General features: G+C 33.7%; 3 protein-coding genes across 4 annotated transcripts; 2 read left to right on the forward strand and 1 right to left on the reverse strand.

Moving 5' to 3' along the window:
* Positions 1–72: 72 nt before the first annotated feature.
* LOC101257779 (serine/threonine-protein kinase 52) lies at positions 73–4,303 on the reverse strand. The gene is made up of 6 exons (XM_004241462.4): positions 3,658–4,303; positions 2,812–2,933; positions 1,541–1,737; positions 1,267–1,441; positions 740–874; positions 73–670 (listed from the first exon to the last, which is right to left on the reverse strand). Exons 1-6 carry the CDS (start codon positions 4,004–4,006, stop codon positions 464–466), a joined length of 1,185 nt encoding a protein of 394 aa, XP_004241510.1. The 5' UTR covers positions 4,007–4,303; the 3' UTR covers positions 73–463.
* A 5,305-nt stretch (positions 4,304–9,608) lies between these two features.
* LOC101258073 (E3 ubiquitin-protein ligase SIS3) lies at positions 9,609–14,955 on the forward strand. The gene is made up of 10 exons (XM_004241463.5): positions 9,609–9,830; positions 9,938–9,976; positions 10,253–10,319; positions 10,408–10,481; positions 11,044–11,182; positions 11,263–11,355; positions 11,621–11,686; positions 13,243–13,362; positions 13,498–13,611; positions 14,233–14,955. Exons 1-10 carry the CDS (start codon positions 9,808–9,810, stop codon positions 14,608–14,610), a joined length of 1,113 nt encoding a protein of 370 aa, XP_004241511.1. The 5' UTR covers positions 9,609–9,807; the 3' UTR covers positions 14,611–14,955.
* A 372-nt stretch (positions 14,956–15,327) lies between these two features.
* On the forward strand, positions 15,328–24,740 carry LOC101253794 (protein EXECUTER 2, chloroplastic). 2 transcript variants are annotated; one of them, XM_010324252.4, is made up of 11 exons: positions 15,328–15,908; positions 18,540–18,656; positions 18,782–18,847; positions 19,095–19,201; positions 19,276–19,357; positions 19,833–20,540; positions 20,854–20,977; positions 21,228–21,394; positions 21,467–21,541; positions 22,907–22,999; positions 24,494–24,740. In XM_010324252.4, the coding sequence occupies exons 1-11, from the start codon at positions 15,594–15,596 to the stop codon at positions 24,650–24,652; spliced, it is 2,013 nt and encodes a 670-aa protein (XP_010322554.1). In that variant the 5' UTR covers positions 15,328–15,593; the 3' UTR covers positions 24,653–24,740. The 2 variants fall into 2 exon arrangements, with proteins under 2 accessions (XP_010322554.1, XP_004241496.1); XM_004241448.5 differs by lacking the exon at positions 24,494–24,740 and adding an exon at positions 23,123–23,591.
* The last annotated feature ends 164 nt before the right edge of the window (positions 24,741–24,904 follow it).

Below are 24,904 nucleotides of genomic sequence, written 5' to 3' on the forward strand. Positions count from 1 at the left end.
AGTAAGGAAGAGTTGTGTACTGAGCTTATTATCGAATGTCATTCCAAATAGAAGTAAAAGAACCAACAGATATAAGATGGACTAATATTTGGTTGCATCACTTGAAATGTTACAAGAAGCTGCAAATTCCCTCATTTTGTTTTGACTATTATCCTTGTGTAAATCATACATAGGAGAAGGTGGAAGTTCATTTGAAATCCAAACCACCAATGTCAAATATTGGGGAAGATTATATATTTAAAAGAAGTAAAATCAAACAACTACAAGTGAAATGAAGAAAATGAAAAGAAAGGTATAAGCTTTACACCATCTAATTGAGAAATGCAGCGCAATTTGCCAGCCAATATCCACAATCACCAGGAGAATCTGGTACTGTATATAAGTTCAGGACTCTGAAATATTTGGTAGTTGAGATAGAATTAACCTACTTCTTTATATGTAAAGCTGCACGGATCCTGAGTGTTCAAGGTCCACGATGCTTCCGGAAACAGAAACAGCCCTGTTGTTGATCAACAGGGATCATTCCCCCGCCTTTGGATGTGTCAATAGCCTCTATCATGGATACTACCTCATCCATCTCAGGTCGCTTATCAGGATTAGCGTCCCAGCATCGTTTCATCACATTAGCTAGGGAACTTGGGCAACATCTTGGTATTTCTGGCCTCAAATTCTGTGTGACAGAGCATAAACCACATTAAACGAAGGGAGCTCGAGAAAGTGCTAAACTAAGAGACTTTACCTGGCGAACCACGGCTGAAGTCACTTCTGAGAAACTGAGATCAGGATATGGCATGTCACAGCAGTATATCTCCCACAAACATATGCCAAAACTATACACATCGCATTTCCTGTTGTAGGGGTTGCCATTGAGAACCTGCAGTTTAAGCACACATATCAACAATGCTCAACGTCATATACAGCAATGTGTTATTCTTGGATCACATTTTTATTGATTGACTTGATTTTGGGGACTATAGCCCTTAATCCTTACCATTCCTCTTCCGGAGTTATAAAGGAAGATTAGGCAAAAACAAAAAAGATGTTGTAACAAATATTCAACATAGAGGTTTAACATTATCAAATTTCATTTTATAGTGGATCAATAGGCTTAAGTGCATTGCAGGTACACTGAGATAGCGAGAAAATAGGTCTATATGCGCTAGAAGTGATTAGAGTATCAACTAATGGACAGTGAACAAACAAACAGACATAAATTGAAGTTATCTGTAAGAAAGGTAAAAATCCTACTCCAGTTAAAATATGTACCTCAGGAGCCATATAGCCAAGGGTTCCTGTCTCCCCCGTCATGTCATTAGGATTAGAGGCCTCAACTCGTGCAACCCCAAAGTCTGCAATCTTTACAGTACGTGTCTTGTCCAACAGCATATTCTCTGTCTTGACATCTCTGTGCACAATCTTCTGAGTATGAAGGTAACTTAACCTACAAAGTTCAATTGATTGGCCTGGTTGAGATGAATGACAGATCGTAGATAAAGACCTGGGCGTTAGAAAGGAAGAAAAGAAACAAGGTACAAGTTACCCTCTGGCCAAATCAAGTGCAATCTGCACTACAACTTTAAATGCTAGCTTCTTTCTTCTGTTCTTGATAAGGTAAGATTTTAAGGCACCGCCCGGAAGATATTCCACAACAACACAACATATATTACTAGGCATGCCAATATGACCATTTTCTGTTTGTATATTTAGACCAGAAGCTCCCATGGTCGCTCCGATGAACTATATCACATGAAAGAGATGATTTTATTATGTAATATAAACAGTTTATTTATAAGCTATGATTACATCTAAGCAACAATCACTCAATCAGTGCGTATGCAGTCTCTTGTAGAAATTGTGTTCATGCAAATGATCGACATTTGAATGAGATGAGAACCTGGACAGAATAAAGTTCTATATTTCTCATAGTTTTAATCATGTTCAATATAAGCTACTAAAAAGTACTACTAAAAAGTAACACATCGAATCATCCGAACTTAATGAATAAAGATTAATAGCAGCCCCTAAAGTAGAAAAAATGTAAACTTCGACTTGGAATTCTTTCTTACCAATAATGGCATGAGAAAGATTCACATAACTCTTGGCGTCACTGAAGGAGCACGCTTTTTCCTTTACTTACATAAGTTTCTGCTACATCAATGAATGAATTATCTGAGGTAAATCACATTACTACTAGAGCCTTGGCAATGGTGTTTTAAGAATAAAGAACTCTGCACTCCCTGTGCAATGCGACAGCTCAAATGCAGCGAATTTTCAGAGTTAGCAAATTTAATAAGAACTCAAATTTATTACGATTTAAGAAAGAATGACAGAATTGAAACATCGCGATAACATTGTAAGAGTGATTGTTAAGGCTAAACTATAATCTTCCATTCAAGCTGACCTTCAATAATACGTAATTCAAGAATTGTAATGTTTTTGTTATCGTTTCCTGAATTTATTTGGTGGCATCTTTTCGTACAACAGTTACTTTACCGATGTGAAGTTTCTTTCTCCCATCACCCGCTGATGGTTGAAAGAGGTGGTTTATACAATTGAACAGGATATTAGAATCCCCTGAGTTTTATGGTCGAGTGCTTGGACCATGCAAAAAGAAATCAAGATGCACACATAGGGACGTTCACGACTCAAGTACATAAATAAAAATGACTTACATAAAAGTTTTAAGGATTACAGCACAAAATTAGACATATACTCCAGGCATATTTCTATTAAGTTTAAACAACAAGCAGCAACATCCAACAAGCTCTAAACCCTTCCTACACATTATGAGTTTTAGAGGCTTAACGTCACCTTGGTTACATTAGGATGGTCAAGTTTATGCCACACTGAAACTTCTTGAGTAAAAGCTGCCCTTAGTGATGCTATTTCAGCTTCTGTTCTGTGTCCCTCTTCCCCCCAGTCCAGAAGTTTAACTGAGTGTCACAAAATAACTCACGTGTTAACTAAAAGTTACATTTTTCCTTTTAACTGGTGCCAAATTTTGCAAATTGAACCAGGAAAAAGGGCAAAAAGAAAAAAGAGCAAGTATGGACAATGTTAATTCCCTGTAGCAATGACTATGACAATGACAATGACAATGACAATAAAACTAACACTGCAATAAAGAGGGAACAGGAAAATGAGATCCAGAATTGTAATAGATGTCATGCATTACTTTAATACTTAAATGAGTAACAGATTGGTTCACATGAAAGTTCAGATATACAGCAACAAATGCAAGACACAGCCAAGTTAATGCCGTCATCTGCAACTTGCAAGAAATTCAACACAAACCCGTGCCTCTATTCACGGATTGCATAAGAAAAAGCTCAAAATGACTAACCAGTATTCAGCAAAATCCAAACCCCTCCACCCCCAAACACCAATCAAGAAAAAGGATTAAAAAAATTAACAACAAGAACAACCCCAGAAAGAAAAAAAAAAGTATCATTATTCCAGCAGCTTAGAGGAACCCCACGAGCTTAAAACTGAACCCCACAGGATTAATATGGACCTTAACACAAAATTCCACCACACAAGTAAAAAAAATCAAATCTTTAGTATTTGCAAGAACCATTTTTTACCATTTTGTCATATTAAAGCTAAATACAAGAAATTGTATGGTTTAAAAGATTATTTTGAAAATCAAGAACTGACCAGCAACATCTTGACCATCATAAACGCCACGGTGGACAGTACCAAAGGTTCCACGAGCAAGAACAGTTTTGATGATGAGCTTTGAAGGGTCAATTTCCCACTCATATCTTTGCCTAGGAACAGATGAGCTAAACAGAGAGAGGTTGGGGTTGGGGTTGGGGGTGGTGGGGTGGTTGGCCACTGTAGCAATAGAAATGTTGTAGTTAATGGAAGAATCATCTTGTGGTTTCTTCTTATTCTTATCCTTGTCCATAGTTCTTGCTCTGATAAGATGCCTTTCAAGTTGTTCATCCAAGCTCTTCAAATCAATCTGATCTGCTCTCACAAACCCATCACTGCCCTTCTCCATTTTTGCTTCTGCAAAGTTGTAAAGATTGGATTTTTAGTAGTTTCACAGTAGAAGAATTGAAAAAGAAGAAGAACAAGGAGGGCTTGTTGGGGGTATGTAGTGTAAAGAGAGAAGAGTAGAGTTTGTGGTGTAATATGTTTGTATGGAAGAAGGGGGAAGAGAAGAGAGCATTATGAGCAGAGCAATGTCATGTGGGCACATGGAATTGCCTCAAGACAATGTGTGCTCTTTGACCCACCAATCTCCTAAATCTTTCTTAATTAGATGTCTCGATTTCCGATTTCCAATATAGCACCACACTAAATAAGTTTTATTCTCCCTATCTGAAATTATTGTCATGTTATTTTTATCAAAAGTTAATTTGAATAATTCTTAAAGGTCACACTAATTCGATATTTTAAATAAAAATATTAGATATTCTTAAACTATATAAAAAGTACTATAAATTATAAATTTTTACATATTAATATTATAAAAAAAAATACATCTCAAAATATTAGTCAAAATTTTTATATTTTAACTCTAAAAATAGAAACCATAACAAACAATACTGGACGGAGGAAGTATTCTAATGAATTTAAATTAATATAAATATAGAATATCACACTAAAAAGAAAAGTAGATTTTACATAAATTTTAAAAGTTAATTGCATCTTATCATTCATGCTTAAATAAAAGATCTCGGGTTTAAGCCTTCTTGGGTATGAAGTTTTTGTTAGGGAGTGTTTTACTCCCAATGTGGGGCTTTTCGGTTCGAATTTAGTCGGACTTCAATGTGGGTACCGAACATCGAATGGAAAACCAAAAAAATTATTTATTCCTGCTCTTTTTCATACTACAAAATCTCGTAAATTTGGTAGAATCTGGATACTTTCCGAAACGTTCTTATACATGAGTCTCGATTTTGAATACATCCCTCAATGTTATGATACACTGCGTCTCGATTTCGATATATCACTTTATGTCTTGATACGTTATGTATGTCTCGAAACATTGCGTAAAGTGATTTATCCAAATAATACATTATGTAAACTAATGTCTTGATATAACACATGTGCCCCGATATATCATGTAAACTAATGTATCCGATTAATATATCACATAAAATAAGAATTTCGTAATTTTTAAAATAATAGAAAATTTTAGAGAATATAATAAAACATATTTAAGTAATCTTTCCGATAAAAAGTCTAATCTTCTTTTATGTGTCATCAATATAAATAAATAACTCATACAATTTCAAATCTTATAAATAAGATAATGCAATTATCCCCCATATGTAAAGATGATATAACAATATGAAAAAAATAGTACTGCAATATATATAAAAAATAAAATTATATTATTAATTCGGTTTAACAAATTTTAGTAGATTATTATTTTTATTTGAATTTCAATTTGCTATATGAAAAATCACATGTTGTCAAACGTTTAATATAAGAGTGAAAGATAATTTATTTTTATGAATGCATGAAACTTAGGACACGTAATATTTTGTTAATAGACACAAATTATCAGTACAATTAAAAACAAACCTTATTTAAATATAGATTCAACTTTTTTATAAATAAAATATGTATATCAAATATTTCTAACTTATAAATATATACTCTTAATTCGAGTTGAATAGGTAATATTTTTAATTATCTTCTTTTGTTATGAACTCGTTTAGTTTTTAACAAAATCATAAGTCCTCCGTGTTTTAGATTATTTTTTTTAAGGAAAAAACAAAACAAAATTGATTAGTTAAAACCTCGCAATTTAATTATAATGATGAAAGCAATTTTTTAATTGAAATGTCAGTGTTGACCTTTGTTGTCCCTTTTAATTTCAACATTTGATTGACCAATACTTGATTTAAAAGTTTACTGACAATTGTTGGGTGTTAAGTGGGCAAGTTTTATTAAACAAATTATTTTATTTTAGATTTTGTTTGGTGTGAGAGATAAATAATATTTTTACCGTTTTATAAAGAATGATCTAGTTTGACTTGACATAGAATTTAACAAAATAAAGAAGATTTTTTATCATGTGGTCATAAATTAAAGTTATATATAAATTTGTCCTTTAATCTTGTGGTCTTAAATATACCACGTGAAAATTATTACAAAAAAAAAAGAAGAGATCACTCTTTTTAAACAAACTAAATAGAAAAGGAGTTCATTCTTTTTAAAACGGAGAGAGTAGCTAATTGTAAAAAAAATCATATTTAATTGAGACAGAATTGTGAAATATCTTACTTTGAAATTAATCACCATGATTTTTATAGTATTATTTTTAAGAAAACTTACATAAATATATTATATTTTAAAAATATTTATGATTTATATTAATAACAGTTTTTTTACTTGATCACTTTTAATATATTTATAATACAGTTTTAATGCATATTACATAATTTATTTTTAATATATATTGTAGATTTAACATAATATTACTATGCAGTGTTATAAATTGTAATAAATGAAAAATATAGCTAAAATTAGTAATTTATTTATTAAAAGGTACTCATCCGAGTGAGTTTTCCTTTTTAATCTAATATTGCGGATAAAGTAATAATTTCAAAATAACTTATTAGCCGAGCCATCATGACTTATGAGTACTAAATAACGACTTTTTCTGCATACCAAAAAAAAACAACGGTATTAAATAGATTGTTTATAGATCAATCTGTGTTGAATTATTTAAATAACAAACGCTTTTCAATTTTAACTAATGAAGCAAAAAGGTGAAAAAACTGAATAGACAATTAGACATATAAATGTATGTATGTATACATACAACTCACTCTGCAGCATTTACTCGATTAATTTAAATTTACGTCAAATAAATTTGCATACCTACATTCAACTCTTTGAGATAAATAATAAATCACTAATTTTTTGATTTTTTTTTCTTTTCCCCACTTTTGGCAATAATTGAACCATCATGTGATGTAGCCAACAAATATCATATACAGCATGGATAAGTATTTCATTTCAACTGTTCATTTTTTTTGGATTTTTTTTTTCTTCAACAACCTTTTCTTCTTTATCATTAAATGAAACACTTAATTACTGTCTCTTATCAAACAGAATTTGTAACATTATTTTTGCAATATTCATTACCTGTAAATTAATCCATGTCAAAAATGTTCTACTTCTTCATTAGGAAACAAAAAAAAGTTTTTTCCACCGATCTTTATTTTTGATATATTTTTATTTGGAGATTGATTCAGAGCTTTTATTATAAATTAAAAAATATATAATATATAATCTAAAATTGATATCACAAGTCATGACTTAAAACTAATGAATAATTAAAATGTCCAAAAGGGATGAAACATGTGAAGCCTACTTCTTTTGACTTTTACAATTCACAAATCACAAGATAAGTTCTAACATAACAAGAGCGGATTAAAAGAAAGAATCGATAGACTTTTAAGTTAACAAGCTTTTAAAAAAAGACATACAATATTTTTCACGATTTTTTATATTAAAATAAAAAAATTTATAAGATGTAATGTAAATTCACATGATGTAGTGTACGTTTTTGGTTAACAATGATAATGACTTAACAGACAAATCTGTGAGGTCTGTTAAGTCAAATCCTATCTTATGCGCTTTGATCATGACATAAACCACATAGTTTAGGACAAAGACTAAGTAATTACTAGAATTTGATTATAAGAAGTTTCCTATGAACTTTTGATTAAGAAAATAGACGTAATTAAACCATTCGAAATTAGTCTAATTTCTATCTTATGTCTCTGATATGTATGAATTGTTGGCATTTGATGTGTATATTAATCAGTAGAATGTATTAGATATAGTTGTAAAGAAGTATAGTGACGTATTAAAATTATGTTTATAATAAGTAGCATCAAAGAGTAGGTAAATTATCTAATTAAATCAGATTTGGGAATATAAAAACATGTCTTTAAAAAAAAATAAAAAAAAAATATATGAATAGATTTTTGGGCCAAATATACCAGATCCGACTGACAGCCCAGCCCATGTATCAGCCCAATTAGCGAAGCCACGAGGTGATAAAAACAGACCGGCCCAATTCTCAAGTTCGATTACGTGGTGTAACTAATTACGGAAAACTTACATAAATATACTACGATAAAAGAATATATATCATTTATAGGAATTTTTTTTTTCTCTTGATTACTTTTAATTTATTTATAATACAAGTTTAATACATATTACAAAGAACAATTTATTATTCACACATAATACAAATTTTAATGATGAATAGTATATTTATCACACATTTTAATACTTTTTATAATACAATGTGACAATTTTTTACCAAACAAACATGATATATTTCAAAAAACAATCATAATTCATATATATTACATACATAATTCGCTTTTAATATATATTACAGATTTAACAAGGCATTGCTATAAATGGTAATAAACAAAAAATATCGCTAAGATCAATAATTATTTTTTAAAATGTATTAATTTAGTAATTTTCCACTGATTTAATATGTATTATGTATTTAATAAAAAAATCGTGCTTAATAACTAATATTTAAATAATATTAAATGTTATAGCTATTTTTTTTGGAAAATTATGATTCGTAGTTATTGTTTTCTTAATTTTTTCTTATTTAATTTGTGTAATTCACTCAAAATTGTATAATTCAGATAATATAAATCACAATCTTTTATATTCTTATCCTAACTATTTAAATATGTTTATTGAAAAATTATAATAAACTATCCTATTTTTATGGCAAGAGAAATATATAAATGAAATTTTAAAATATTTCTAAATGTATAAATAGTATATACTTATTCTATTTTTATATTAGCATATATAGACCACGTGAAATATGTAAATCAGAGCCTGCATAGTATATAAACTATAACTATGAATCACAATTATCGAAACTATAGCATACACTATATAAATTTTGTAGTATCAGATAGTATTTGCAATTGATAAAGGGGAAAGAGTATGATATATATGAAAGTGGTTTATATATATCTTTACTGTTATACAAATGACTCGCATATACTCTTTTCCTCTAACAAAAATGGAAATATTAATTTTAATTTTATCTTTTAATTATTTTTTGAAAAAAATATAATTCATATGGGTATATTTGATCCTCCTCACACATATTATTTTTGATTTTTTTTTGTTTTAATGACTAATTTAAAATTATTATTTTGATGATTAAATTTATTTATATTTTACTATTTTTTTATAAATTTTTTTATAGATTCCCCATAATTTATTTTTATTTTTATAAATACAAAAACTAAATTATAATATAGCCGTAAAAAAATATAATATTAAATTACTTTTCACTAGAAAAAAAAACTTGAATAATAATAAGAAAAAAGTAAAAAAAACTATTTTCTTTTCACTTCAATTGAATAAACAATATATGTGAGGTGCTTTTTGTAATGATAAAAATACATGTAAATTATATTTTTATAACCATAAAAATATATATGAGTAATTTTAATAATTAAAATATATCAGTATAACAAAGTTGACGGGTATCATATTTTTCTCCCCATACAATAAATAAATAAAATAAAATAATTTTTTTACATAATTTTATTTATTTTTTTATGTGGACAAGTATATAATTTGGATGACATCAGACATTCTTCTTCAGTCTGGAGAATTCTTTACTTTCCCTTTTTCACGACAGCCTTCAAAATCTGTACAAAATTGTTCCTTCAATACATATCTACTCATCGATCCCTGAACGGTAGCATTACCGGAGAATAAAAAAGTTCGAATTTTTCTCAGTTTGGTCGCTCCAATTTCAAACATTTGCTTACTGAAATGAAAGGGGCAGATTTTAAATGGTCAGTTCTTGAAATTTTTACATCTTTTTAGTAACTCTAAAATTTGCTTTGTAAAGATTCAAGATAACTTTATTGAGTATGTTTGGTGTTGAAACTGAATTTTGCAGGTACGATGGGTTCTTCCTGTCAATGTTAGCAACCAGTATGTATCCTTTTTCAATATTCATTCTGAGTTCCATTCTGTAAATGGGAGGTACCCTGGATGCTGAATTGGGGTTTTCATCTGTAGTTTCATTGCTAGTGTCTCACTGTCTTGGGGGTTCTGTTTTTTTTGAAAAAAATTGGGGGTAGGGGATTACTAGGTGAGGAATGGAACTGTTGCCAGATAGCCAAGCAACTGAGCTACTAAGATTCCCAGGCTAGTATATTTGGTGTTCCTTGTCTTGAATTGTTTTATCTTTCCTTAACTGTTTCTTTATTAGAATCATTGTGGCGATAAATTGGAAGCGGTACCATCTTTGTATATATCCGTTGCACATTTGGATTGTGGTGGGTATAAAAACAATGCTTTGTTTACTGAAAATTGGTGTAGTATTTTTTTGGGAAGATTCAGTTGTTTTCCCTTTTGCTGATACAGGTTGACTACACAACAGTGTTTCTTTTTCGTCTCTTGATGTTTGTTGATAATGGACTTGCTGCTGGAATGGGATTGTAAGTCCACCTCTATAGGACTATAGTATTTACTTCCATTTTTTCTTACAAAAAGTCATTACTTGTCTTCTCCTTCGTCCCGAGCTAATTTTACGAGTTTTTCCCTCATTAAGAGTCTGTTAATTTTGATATTACTCTTACCTAGGTGGTTGGCAATCTACTCTTTTGTGCATGTAGTATGAATATCATGCAGAGTTAGTGGTGAAGCCAGGAATCCAAATAAGGGTTTGAAAGAAAAAGAATTATACCAAGGGATTCAACAACTTATATATATGCTCCCAGAAAAAAAAGCATTTTAATTTGCCCTATTTTCATAGTATAATTTTTCATCTGCCCCTGTCCAGAGTTGTTACTTTGATTGGGAGTATCCTTTAGAATTATGTTTGATGTTCAACCCTCTCACCTTTTAATCAAAGCTAGTGGTGACACATGACATTAATAGTTAGTGGATTTTCATTAAATTATTTTGGTTAACATGAGGATCTTATATTCATTTCCTTACCCGATATGAATCATGGTTTCAGATGACAAGGACTGAAGTATAGGTGTTATTAAATTTTAGGGATTTGGGTTGGCAGCAGAGATACAGTCGCTTTCGTGGAAGAATAGTTGTTCTTTCAATTCTTGCCCTGTTTCTGTATCCTTTTCTTTGGGCTTGGACCATTATCGGGACTTTATGGTTCACTAGTGCGAGAAACTGTGTAAGTTACCGAAGATCTCATTGACTTAAGATGTTCAGATCTGAAACCTTAGGATAGATATGACTGTTGAATTCTTTCAGTTGCCAGAAGAAGGTCAAAAGTGGGGTTTCCTTATTTGGTTGCTGTTCAGCTACTGTGGACTCATTGGCATAGCTTGCATATCAATTGGGAAGGTTAGTCTTCCAGGGCAAAAACTAGTCCAAAACGTTTAACTGATTACCTGATTCAATTTCGACAGCATTGTTGGCCTCTTCTTCCCCAAAAAATCGTTGAGACGACCTGTAAGAAAAATAGTAACCTTTAATACCCCCAACTTATTATTTCTTGGGGTAATTTTGTTGTACGTACGCATAGAAGTGCACGGTCTAACAAATGACTTTTATGCATTTGAAGTGATACCAATACTACATCTATTAAGTGTCAAATATCTCTTTGCAGTGGTTAACTAGAAGGCAAGCCCATTCTTTACGTGCTCAACAAGGGATTCCTACTTCCGAATTTGGGGTATGCTTTAGAACCTAAATTGTATTGTTATATCGTGATCATTATTAATAGCTAAAATTTTGTGGTAGCCCGTGCTATCTCTCGATGTTATAATTGATTTTTCCTTCAAAGTTTGAAGGTCTCATAACTCCATTTTCTTGGCTTACATGTGAAAAGATAATGATCATAGTTTGCATTGCTAGCCTTGCTTTGGACTTGTGTAAGCTGCTCTCTTTTGATTCAGATTTTTGGTGTTGGAAGTTTCCTAACCCCCTTCCACCAGCTGTTTGCATAGAAGTACCAAAAATTGAAATGGAAAAGAAAATCAAAGTGGTATACATTTTTCTAATATCTCATGGGGATTATTGCACTTTAATGACATCAAATTTCTTTAAGCTATGAAGCTACGTGTCTGTGAATTGACCTTTGGTTGGTGAAAATTAGGCATGGTCTAATATACAAAGAGATGATGTGGATCTTTCTTGGTGCTTCAAGGAGTTCAGTTGAAGTTTGAGGCTAGCTACTGTCTGAAATGATCCGCTTAGTCAATGGATTCATATAGCTGACTGAACTAGTTTTTATTTGAAGCATAGTTGGTGTATTGATATTTGTTGTAATTAAGCTTATTGACACAAATCTTGATCTTGTAAAAAATGTGTAAAGCTGCAAATTGGTGCCTCTTTCCATCAAAAATTCTAGTGCACGAATGATATGAGAATACTAATGCATAAACTTTATCATGTCATATCTGACTTGGGCATGAAATCAGAGTGATTAAATAATAGGATTACAGAAAGCTCCTAGCACTCGTGCCACAAGAACTGCAACTGCAACTTTCCTTTCCTTATACACTTTAATGGTAGTAATCTGTAGTAGTCACTACTATATCTTCTAAATTTTTTGGTTAAATATCACGGTCTTGTGCATCTTTTGTGCATCTTGTTGTATAGATCTTGATAAGTATAAAACATTTTAGCTTAACTAATGGTCTGATCTCAAGGTTCGGATGGTTGATCCAATTCAAGCATCGCAGGAGTAAGATGATCAATTCCGAGTTACTTTACTGGATATATACTATTTCTGCGGGGAGATTTACAATTAAATAGAAGTGTTTATTGTAAGATATTTTGCATGATATAATCTAGTAAATTTATTCACTAATCAGCACTTTAACAATTTTGTTTTCGTAAGCTAGTTTTAGGAAGTTACAGCAATGTCAAGAATGAACTCAAATAATTTAAGTTCAGATTAGTTTGTTACTTCTTTTGAGGCCGAGTGCAACTGGACTCTGTCTAATTTTTTAGGTTTTAGAGTTTGCACTTTCGTAGTGTCAAGTGTCCCAAATTAGGTGAGGGTATAAGCTGTAATATCTTTATATGGTCTTAGACAATCTTCACGTTGTGAGCTAGATTTAGGTCAAGTTCAAGGCCCATTTTTCTTAATATGGTATCACTCCCGACTCGTTTTTCTTAACACATAGTTTAACATCGGTAATGGATGTCTGATTTTGCTTCTCATAGGATATAGTAATTAGATATTTGTTTCTATTGACATGTTTAACCTTTGCGTCAATGCAGGTGCTGGTTGACATGATCAGAGTGCCAGATTGGACTTTTGCAGCAGCAGGGCAGGAGATGAGAGCAATGGGCCCTGATGCTACTTCTTATCATCCAGGACTTTACTTAACCCAAGCTCAGGTAACAAGTACCATTTTACTATCAATAGCTGGAGTCACTAGTCAGTGGTCATCATAAATCTCCATGCTACGCTTGGTCAACTGAAATCCTTTTGGATCATCCTAACTTGGTGGTATCTCTCTATTTGGCACACAGACAGAAGCAGTGGAAGCACTCATTCAGGAACTGCCAAAGTTCTGCCTGAAGGCTGTTCCTACTGACTGTAGCGAGTGCCCTATCTGTTTGGAAGAGTTTCGCATGGGAAATGAGGTAACTGTCTCTCTTGTGTAAATACTACTTTATTGTACTTCTTGAAAAAATAAAACTTATGGTTAACCTTTTCTCTTCCATCATGCCCTTAAAATAACTTTACTGAAATTGTAAACATTTTGTCAAGCATTCTCAAGTGTGTTCAAATCCATACCATGATGTAATGATTCCGGCTAAATTATATTTGAGTACACCTAGCCAATGCTCTAGCACACTAATTTTATGGAAGTCAAATTAATTCCTTAATATCCTTGCAGAGTAAATTAGATCAAACTTGTGTGTGACTACTGGAGATATAATTTAAAGGTGCCTGCTCAATAAGTATGGAAGTATTTATTTTCCTGTACTGTCCATATCCCAGCTCACTCTGAGAAAAAAGCAAAAGCATAACTGTTAAGGAGGATGATTTGTGTTTGGGTTCACTTTTGAGGAGATTCTGCCTTGTCGATTCACTGTTTTTTATTACTCAGCCTACAGATTATACTTGAGTTAGGGATCTGGGGATATTGCTGAGCTTGAATGCATACTGATTTTGATTAAGCAGTATGAATACGAATTTTACATCCGTGCTTAATCTAGGGAGGAGTATTGCCTTATCTTACTACAAGATTTCATATGCAGGTTCGTGGTCTGCCTTGTGCTCACAACTTTCACGTGGAATGCATTGATGAATGGCTTCGCCTAAACGTGAAATGCCCTAGATGCCGCTCTTCTGTCTTTCCAAATCTTGATCTCAGTGCTTTATCCAATATCCGAACCGATTCAGAGGGGTCAACAGCCAATGTTGTGACAGCAGCACAGTATGTGAGATCCCAACCCTCCAGCCAGAGCTATCTGCTAAGAATGCAAGGTTTGCTCCGCCCTGTACGCACACAAGATGCTGGCCTGGGCAGTGAGGTAGATCCAGCTGATAGCAGCAACCAAGCATCCACACCTCATAGTCACGGATTCGTGGAACCAGTACAAGTTATAGTGGAACAGTCCCCAAGGGAGCTATAACCATACTTCCTGAGGAGGTTCTTTACCTCAAATGTCTTAACTTGATGATTCCTAACAACTTGTAGCCATTGTCAAGTGTTCGAAGTGGTTTTTCATTGCAACCAAATTTCATCAATTGGAAATGTGGTAGCAATGATTTATGTTCACAGCCAGCTTGTTCTGATGGAACAATATATGTTTGTTTTACCACGAGTCATATCGATTAATTCACATACGGTTTTTTTCTGTGTTTAAATGAACCTTCAAGACTTTGTTTCCCATTACTAAAACTGTATAAGTAACACAATCTGGTGCTACTTGTTAATACTAAAGTAGTTATATATGGTTTCCAATTCTTATCATAAAGTATGATGTGACTTCCACAGTCTACTTGATTTGCACTAGCAAAGTTAAATTAATCTCAAGAACCACTTGTAAATAGACGACGCATCTGTCCTTTTTGGAACAAACATAACACTTGGGCCCTGCTGTACAGCTGTTATCTATAATTTATACTGTATTAAGTTAGTTATAATGTACTTTCTCCGTCCTAGCTTATATGAATCACTTTTCTTTTTAAGTTAAAGTTTTAAAAAAACGATACGCTTATATATTTAGCAAAAATTAAACTTAAAAATATTTATTCTATTCTTAGTGAAATGATTTATAGTCACATCAATATTTGTAGCTTATTTTATATTACAAATTAAAAAAATGTTTGATAAAAAGTACATTCTTTTAAATAGGGTTTTATACGACATAAATTTAAAATAATTAGCCGATTCAAATTAGTCGGACTTCAATTCAAAGTAATGAAGATAAAATAAAAATGTGAAAAAAAAAACAAGAAGAATAGGCCCCAGTGGTCCTTGTGCGAAACCATTAAGTCTCTCTCTCTGTTTTTCTAATCGGCCGTAAATTATCTTCTTTTATCCACAAAATACAAACACCATTTCCAAAGACTCCATAGAAGATCTCTTCGAAGAAGAAGAAGAAGAGTAAATATGGCGATGGCCAACGCTTGGGCTGCGGCGGGACACGTCACCGTCCGTCCTTCGCTATCTTCTTCATCACCTTCTTCTACTTATTTCGTTAATTTTCCAAATAAATCATTTCTTAAAAACCCCAAAAACTCCAGGCTTTGTTGCCGATGCGTTACTGTAAACAACACCGCAACTCCTTCTGCTGATGAAAATTGTAACAATACTTGCTTCGCTTCTTCTTCTTCTTCTTCGACATCGTTAGATTGGGATTGGAATCGGTGGACTCGCTATTTCTCTGAAATTGAACAAGTTGAGAGCTATGCCTCTGTGTTAAAGGTACCTTCTTTCTTATCCTTTTCTCGTATGGTCGGTCAATCAACTAATACTTATTATTTCAAAAAGTCACTTTTCTCGATTCCAACTTTTTTTCAACAGAGAAAGTGACTTTATGAGGTAATATCTATAAATTCAGGGACTGAAATCAACTCTGTATTTTGATGAAATTGGTATTATGTGTTACATCTTTTGGAGTCTCTGTAACCAAGGTATCAGTTGTTGTTGCTATGTTTAACTAAGGTCTTTGTTTGCTGCGGGACTTTTTAGTTTGGTTAGCAGTCTGTTATATATTGAGTGTGAGATTTGGTGAGTCTGTAAAAGATATCTTATTTTTCCGAATAACCACAAATTCTTGATATTTGCGTCAATGGGCTCAATTAGAGCTGAATAGATATTGAGTATTCATATAATTGATCCGAAGGTCTTTCAGGGACAACCTCTCTACCTCCACAAGGTAGTGGTAAGTCTTGCGTGCGCTCTACTCTCCCTAGACTCCACTTGTGGGATTTCTCTGGATACGTTGTTGGTATAAAGTTGACTCTAACTGGTTCTGGATTAAGGATATCTGCTGCAGTTTTGTCAAGTAATATTTTTTAGCATCAGGTGCTTCTGTGGACCACCAAAGATTTTCCTGAATCCATGTTAAATTCCTTTATTTTTTTTTTTTGCTTTTGAACTTGAGAAACTGTATCTAATAATTGTTTTTGAAATAGCTGTATCAAATAATTGTATAAGAATGGAAGCTTCAACATCTTAGTGGAAGCTCAGAGTCTATGATGTAGTTTCTTTGAATTCTGATACCCATAGAATAATGTTTTTAATCAATTATATGGTTCATAGTTTGTGGAGATGAACTTCACACTTGCTTGTTGCTAATTAGACATGCTTATAAAACAAAGAAAGAGGATGAGCAATGACCATAGAGAAATGTAGTTTGGCCGTCTTCATAGGAAGATAAGGAGGAGTTACGAAAGGTTTATGCTTTCTGTTCATAGCTTAAGAGATGTGAGTGGTGCTAATAGGTGCATCCTACCTTTCTAATTCGTGTACGCTCCATTGCATATGTCCCACACTGTTGATGGAAGAATAAAGTAAAAGACTACTGGATTGGTCCCTTCTGCTTATACCCTTTGTGACAATCATAAATGCACAAGCTAGAAAGCAAGAAGACAAGTCTTTCTTCTTTTCCTATTAAATTATCTAAAAGAAAGTAGAGTTATCTGATCCCTCACCTCGTCATTTTGCTTTCGGAAATTTTATTATTTCCTCTTGCTTCTGTTATTAAGAAGGAATCTAGAACTAACTAGCTTTGATTAAACAAATTTTATTATTTCCTGTTGCTTCTGTTTAAAAAGGAATCTAGAACTAACTAGCTATGATTAAACTTTCACATTTATGATTTTGAAACCAGTATATCACCAAGGACAGAAAAAAAACTTCAGCAGCTGATTGTTATGGAATTTGTATACTTTGGGCAGTTAGCTGTGTCCTATGTTTAAGTTGTTGACTAACCGATCTATCAAGGCCAAGAGTACCCTGAGGAGGTATTCTCTTGTACCGTGAGGCATTCTTCCCTTACCCACTTACTGTTGGTATATCAACAGTTCACGCAAGAATCGACAGGAAGTCTTGTGCTAAAAAAACTGCCTCAAGGAGTAGAGAAGGGGATAGAATATAACGACCCGAGGCTGTCGTATTCTTCCAATGTGGGACATGGTAAAAGGTCCTGTGGTATGAACAACTGACAAAGAGGGACTCACAGTTCCATATTCAAGATATTGAATTATCTCTGACCAGCTGCTTGACAATCCAATTGAGAAAAACCGCTAGAAGGGTGTAAAGGTGTCATTTTAGAAACTGGGCAGCAGGAAAAAAAATTAGAAAGAGTAATAGGGAGTTGACAGAGTTGGTCTGCATGCAATTTATAATGCAATGCATCTCTTTTTATGTCCCTAAAGAATGAATATCTTGCTTAACCACTCTCTAAAATCAAGTTTAGCGGTACAAATCAGCGTTGGCATGCCACTTCTTCATTATTTTCTTGTCCAGATGAAACTCCTCAGTTCTTATAGAAGAGGAGAAATAATTGTTTTCCAGTTGTTTTTAGGACAGGTAGACATCACATATATGGTCTCCATATTTTAATTTGCAATTACTAGAAATAGGTGGGTAGATGGGAACTTACGAGTTGATTGTACTTTATAATATCACACTTCAGTTCCCTAGTGAAGAATTTAGATACATTGTGATCCATTTGTCTATTCTTTCCACTGGTATATCCACCATGCACTGGTCCAAGAAACTCTTCTAGACAACCAAGAAAATGGTAAACACGTTCTTGTCTGATTGGTCGTCATATTCAATTGATATTTGATTTTCTTTTCTGCTGCTTTTCCGTCATATAAGCGACCGCCAAATGTTTCCTCTTATATTATCATGAGCAGATCCTGTTTATTGATTACTGATAGCAATTTAGTATGCTTCTTTTAAATGTTTTGAGAAGGTTCCCTATGGAACATGTGGTTCCGATGTAAAAGAAATTCAGATGGTTTTGTTTTTTAAATTAAAAATGTCCCAGGAAGCTCTATTCCTATGAGTTCTAACTGGTTGTATGTTTACTATGTTTTACAGTTTCAACTTGAAGAAGCTATAGAAAAGGAAGACTTTGAAGAAGCTGCAAAATTGAAAGCATCTATTGCAGAAGCTACATCGAAGGACTCAGTTGCTGAAATTATGTCCATGTTGAAGGTATAAATTGCAGTTAAATAGCATTAAGTTCCCATTATCCACAGTTTCTAACTGTCTCCATTGGACACTGGTCCTTACTTGCATCTGGATATTGTCAATGATTTCTTTTCTCCTTCTGCCTCCAGAATGCAATAGATGAAGAGCGTTATCATGATGCTTCAAGATTGTGCCGAAGTACGGGAAGTGGCTTGGTAATACTTATCATCTAACACTTAAATCTGTAGGCTCCTTAGTGAGCCTTTTTGTACAACCACATTACTAGCATAAAACAATGCATGCACTTTAAAATTTATTTATCATGTATTAAATCCGTGTTCGAGTCTTTTTATCTCTATATACGATAGAGATAGATTACCTTTTTACTTTAGAACCACCTGTATAGTTATGTTAAGTTCATGACTGACCTTCCCTCACCTCTTATTTCACTTCAAACTGCAGGTTGGTTGGTGGGTTGGGTATTCAAAAGATTCAGATGATCCATTTGGTAGACTAATACGTATTACTCCAGGTGTGGGCAGATTTATTGGCAGAAGTTTTACTCCAAAGTAAGAATACAAAGCTGGAAGTTAAAGCTGCTGTCATTTATTTGATTTTTGATGAATTGAGTTGGTAATTTCAGACAGTTGGTCAAAGCCTCTCCTGGAACTCCACTTTTTGAGATTTTTGTTGTCAAAGATGGAAATAACACTTACAACATGCAGGTGATGTGCAACTGTGATTAATATTTATCTTTTAACTTTGCTGGTGTCTATTATTTGTCTTTCACTGAGCTACCAAGAAAATGAGGATTTCCTTTCAGATTTCTTGATATTTAAATCCTCATGCTGACAGTCTTAAATGTATTTTTGTTATAAAGTGGACAATAAGCAGATTTCCACTTGTGCACCAAGTAATAGCTTGTTTTGTGTCATTATACCAATCCATCGTGATAATCAGAACATTGTGCTTGGAAGGTTTCACTATGTTTCCAAGATGAGCTGACTCACTGTTATCTTTTCCTAAATTCAAATAAAAAAAATATTGCTTTCAGTTACTAGTCATATTTAGGTGTACTCTGATAACTATCAGTGTCCTGCACTTTATCTAAATGTTGCTGCTGTTCAGGGTTGATTCTATATGTTATACTGTCACCTTGACTGTGTTAATGCTGCTTCTGATGTCTGTTACCCCTGCCAGGTGGTGTTGTTGCAGCGAGCCAAAGGAAGTGCAGCAAGTTCAAGCCCATCATCCAAGTTGAAGCCAATGAAGGGACCTTCATCTGCTGAAATTGAGAACAGAGCTGTAATTGATGTTAAAGTAGATGAAGCAGAAGCAGAAGCAGAAAAAAGCAATGAGAAGAGCATAGATTTTGAGGGAGCTGCTGAAGAGGGAATAAGAAGTGTGATAAATTTTCTTAAAGATAAAATACCTGATCTGAAAGTGAAAGTAATGAAAGTCAATATTACTGAAGAAATGACAGATGATGGTGATTCAGTGAAGCAATTTCTGGAAGAAGAAGATGACAACACTATTTCCAGTGAGGAGACAGATGAAACAACTACTGATTTGGATAACATGAATTCCGACCGAGTTACAGTAGGAGGAGATAGCGGCACAAGTGAAGAAGGAAAAACTGTAGATACCAAGCTTTTTGTAGGGGGTGTATTACATAATAAAGAAGACAATCCATTAAAGGATGAGTTTGTTCGTTTCCCTGTTGAGATCAAAGATGTGGCAAAGGATTCCTTTGTGCTTCACATCCCCAAGAGACCTGGAGAACACGATGCTGAAGAAAATACTGCGTCAAGCATTAATGAGGCAGCTATTGCAGCTCAGAGTATCTCTGAACTAATGCCTCCTGATGTGGCCAAGGCATTTTGGAGTTCTGATAAAGCTTCTTCAAAAGTATGCAAACATATTATCCTAAATATAATCGTTACATTCTGCTTGTAGTTGTGGTTTGAGGATATCATCTCATACACAGTGAGTTCAGTAACAAAGTAAATTGATGGAAAATCAACCATCTACCTCGTCATATGAAGAGATATCTGGGTCCTAAGCGAGAGAAGTTGTCAGGAGACTCAGTCTATTTCAGATCGTAGCCGTTCTATGTTTCTCCTTCTAGTTTAAGATTTAGCTTTCTTGTTGTAAGATTTTATTGCTTTGATAGTTTTAGGTGTATTGTCCTATTGATTCATAGAATTTACACTTGCTGTAGGTTTCTAGAGATGTTAAGGAGATGCTAAAGCTTGCAGTTACTCAGGCACAGAAGCGATACAAATTATCTGAATACACAAGTTTTAGTCGAATAACCTCTCCTGGGGATTTAGATCCTTTTGAAGGTAAGACATTCCCCTGTGACCACTTCTCTCTCTTGTTAACACAAATATAAATATAAACACAAACACAGCCATGTCCCGCGCTAAATATGCCCCCCCCCCCCCAAACCCATATTTGCTAGACCTCCATGTAAATATGTGTTTTTATGCCTTTATTGCTTTGTTTGTCTCTTTAACATCAAATCCTAAACTAGGTGAGAGAGCTAGATATGTGGGACTTTGTCAGTAATGTAGTTTTTTCTCTTAATTCTAGGTCTATATGTTGGTGCATTTGGACCTTATGGAACTGAGGTAGTGCAATTAAGGCGGAAGTATGGTAACTGGAATGTAAATGATGCTGAAAAATCCTCTAATGTGGAGTTCTTTGAGTATGTTGAGGCGGTAAAGCTAACAGGGGATATCAATGTGCCTGCTGGCGAGGTTCGATTGTTCACTCTGAAGGTTGTTTTTTTGTATGAAAGCCTAATGAATTGTAAAGCTTTTGATTTTCAGGTGACATTTCGAGCTAAAATAAGTAAAGGAAGTCGCTTGTCCAACAGGGGGATGTATCCAGATGAACTTGGTGTGGTAAGTAACAGTTGGTCGATCATTGTTTTTATGAATGACGTTTCTTATGTTGTGTGGTTAGCATCGTTTTAGCTTTCCCAGGTTGAGCAAAAATACCATTAGTATCTTCAACTTTCCCCCTTTTCATGCTATTTATTATTTGTTCCATGCTCTGATTGCCTTGAACGGTTAAGAGATACTTGCTGAAATTTATAGTTTCTATTAATAGAAGATGTTGATTTTTTATTTTTGTTTTTGAAAGAAGAGAATGTTAAAGTTTTTGTGATCATAATTTTAAAAGAAGACTGTTTAATGGATTCAGCATTGTTTGAGAAATTGTTTTTTCTTTGAAATTGGTAACTTTGTCTATTCCTCAAAAGTCAGTACTATCTTTTACTAAGTTGAGTCTAGTACATCAGTTATGGAGATAGTGTCATTTGAGTATAATTGAATACACCAAAAACATACAATTTAGTTTGACTTTTTGCATACTATTTTCAACACTATCAAAAGCTGTAGAGTTCCTTTCCTTCTATATTGCCCACCATATACTAGCGGGGACAATTCTCCATTTCTCTATTCTTGGATTGCTTTCCTACTTCCTCCCAACTCTGGATTGCTTCTGTGATCTTGGCAGGCAAGGTCCATGACATACCCTTAAGACTCAGGAATAACCTCCATAGTAGGCTTGAGAAATTGCTTTAGACCATCTACATTTTAATATGTCAAAAATTACTTCAGCGCTATAGGCAGATGGAGCTAGCAAGCCAATATGTGCTACTTGGTGATGATTCCTGATGGTTATGATTTTACTCTCCGTTCAAAAGTGCTCGTGTCTCTTTCAGTAATTGATGTCATAGTGATAAATTTCAAATTGTTCATAAATCTTTTTGGTATGAAATTTAGATACAATGAAAAATGACAGTAAAGGAATTCTTTCCATCCGTCTAAGCCTTGGTGAATGGTGACCGTTACCTCTACTGGTATGATGTCCCAGATTCTTTTTGTTGAGTGCCTTGGAGAGTGGAGACAAATATTACTACTATTACAACAACAACATACCCAGTGTAATCCCACAAGTGGTGTATGGGGAGGGTAGTGCTTACACTGTACAAAGATCTATCCTACCTTGGAAGGTAGAGAGACTGTTTCCGATATGCATGGTTTGTTTGTTTTGTGCCCATAAAGCATTAGTTGTTAACCATGATACTGTATTACACTGATGAATGCAACTCTTCTTGGTGAGCCCTAGTTTTAGCATGACTTAGCATCAACTAATTTGGCTATAAGGGGAGTCAGCTATGCATCGAGAATTAGAACAGTCAAATGATCCAGTTTAGATTGCTCCAGAATTATAGGTGTGACTCATAGTGTTTGTTTCTTCAGCTTGCTGGTTACAAGGGTCAAGGAAGAATAGCTGAATATGGTTTCAAAAACCCAAGGTGGGTTGAGGGAGAGCTTCTACAACTCAATGGAAAGGTAATAAAACTGCTGGGAATTCTTGCTTATGTCTTTTTTGCCTTATTTTCTACCTGACAGCTTGTTGAAAGGTGTAAGTTAGAGGTCCTGGTTTCTATTCATTTCTTTGTTAATTTTCCTTAGGGAATGGGGCCACACCTCAAAGGTGCAGACCTTGGCTTTCTTTATGTCATTCCGGAGCACAGCTTTCTTGTACTCTTCAATCGCTTGAAACTACCAGAGTAAAGATACAAGTTGATTGTATGACTTTGGACCCAGTTGTGTGGTTAGGCTAGGAGAAGATCATATTCCTTCTTCCAACAGATTTTTTCCCTTTTGCCAGATAACCTTTCCAGTGTTTTTATCAGAGAGGAATCAACCTTCAATGTGATCGAAAAAGCCAACCCTTTCCCCTCCCTTTTTGCCACTGTGAGTGTTTTGCTGTCCAATAATATGATACATCCTTTCAGTTTTCATCATAAACACTAAAAACTCATATCTTGTAATGCATTTTTTTTTGTTAAGAGATGATGTGGATAATAGTATTCTAGCTGAGTTGAAATTCATATATATTAATGAGTTCCTCTTCTCTACGGTCGTAGAAAGTTGTTCACATTAGCTTGCTGGAAGGCAGAATGGTGGTACACATCTTCTAGTGGCTTACTTTTTCTTCAATATAGGTAGCTTTGATCAAAAGAAGTCCCTTTTGTGCTTCCACTCTGTAGAAAGAAAACTTCTTGGATTGTTCTCTTCTTCTTCTCTCTCTCTTTCTCTCACATACACACACACTCACACTCACGTATACACACACACACACACACATATGCACCTGTTGGAATCATTAAATCACTGATCCGAGGTCATCTTGATCAAACGTTGACCGTGGTCAATCTGGAATTGCAAAAAGAATGAAATGTAAGAGAGACTTGAGGGAAAAGAATGTGATCCTTTGCTTAACTGCCATGACTACCTACCTAGGTCCCAGGAATCACATGCATTAAGAGACTTTTTCAGTTTTTACTTCCTCTTGACACTCTATGTATGAGCTCATGTGACATAGTTTTGAAGGATTCCATTTGGAGTAGAAAAATATTTTGTGAATACACTAAAAATCTGTCTTTGTTGCAACAAAGCCTAACATGATGCTAATCTCTGGCCTGAAGTATGTCTATATCCTCCGACAAAACTCTATTTATCTTTGCTTGTTCGCGCCGCCGCTGGATACTGGCTACTGAAGTGCTAAGAAAGTAAGAAGAGTCACAAGTTTCTGACCTTTGGTTGATTAAAATAAGAAGAGGACATTTGTTCCTTCAAAATGTAATTAAAAAAGGTTGAAATCAATTGAAGAAAGGGACAGCTAATGGTAAATAAATAAATATCCATCAATTTTAAAGCATGTTGGCAATTGAAAACACTTTATGGACCCTCAAAGAGACGTGAGTTTGTTAATGAATTTTTGATTTGGCCACTAATACCACCTACTCACACCTGCTACTATCTTTCACTTTGTTGCAGTCAACACACTCTGTTAAGTCACAATTTTTAAGACTACTGAATCTGAAGAAAATACATCAAATTTTAGGTATTGTGAGTCAAACTTGTGGGTGTCATATCGTGGAACATAAAAGAAAAGGAAAAAGAGCTCAATCACCACCACTTTTAAAGACGATGTGAGTGTTGAATTTTGGAAAATCGTGTAAGATATTGCATGGTGTAAAGTATTATTCTTTCGTTTCAATTTATATGATATGGTTATAGCAAATTATTAGCATGAAACTTTTATTAAACATACCAAAAGAGATAAGGTGGGACAAACAAATGGCATGAGCTTTTTTTGGCTTTTTCTTGTTCAAATTTTGGGACTAAAGAATCACAATTCACAATTTAGACTATAGTTTTAAACTTTTAACAGTTCAATTTCAGCAT

This window comes from Solanum lycopersicum, chromosome 6, assembly GCF_036512215.1.
Source record: "Solanum lycopersicum chromosome 6, SLM_r2.1".
Lineage (NCBI taxonomy): Eukaryota > Viridiplantae > Streptophyta > Magnoliopsida > Solanales > Solanaceae > Solanum > Solanum lycopersicum.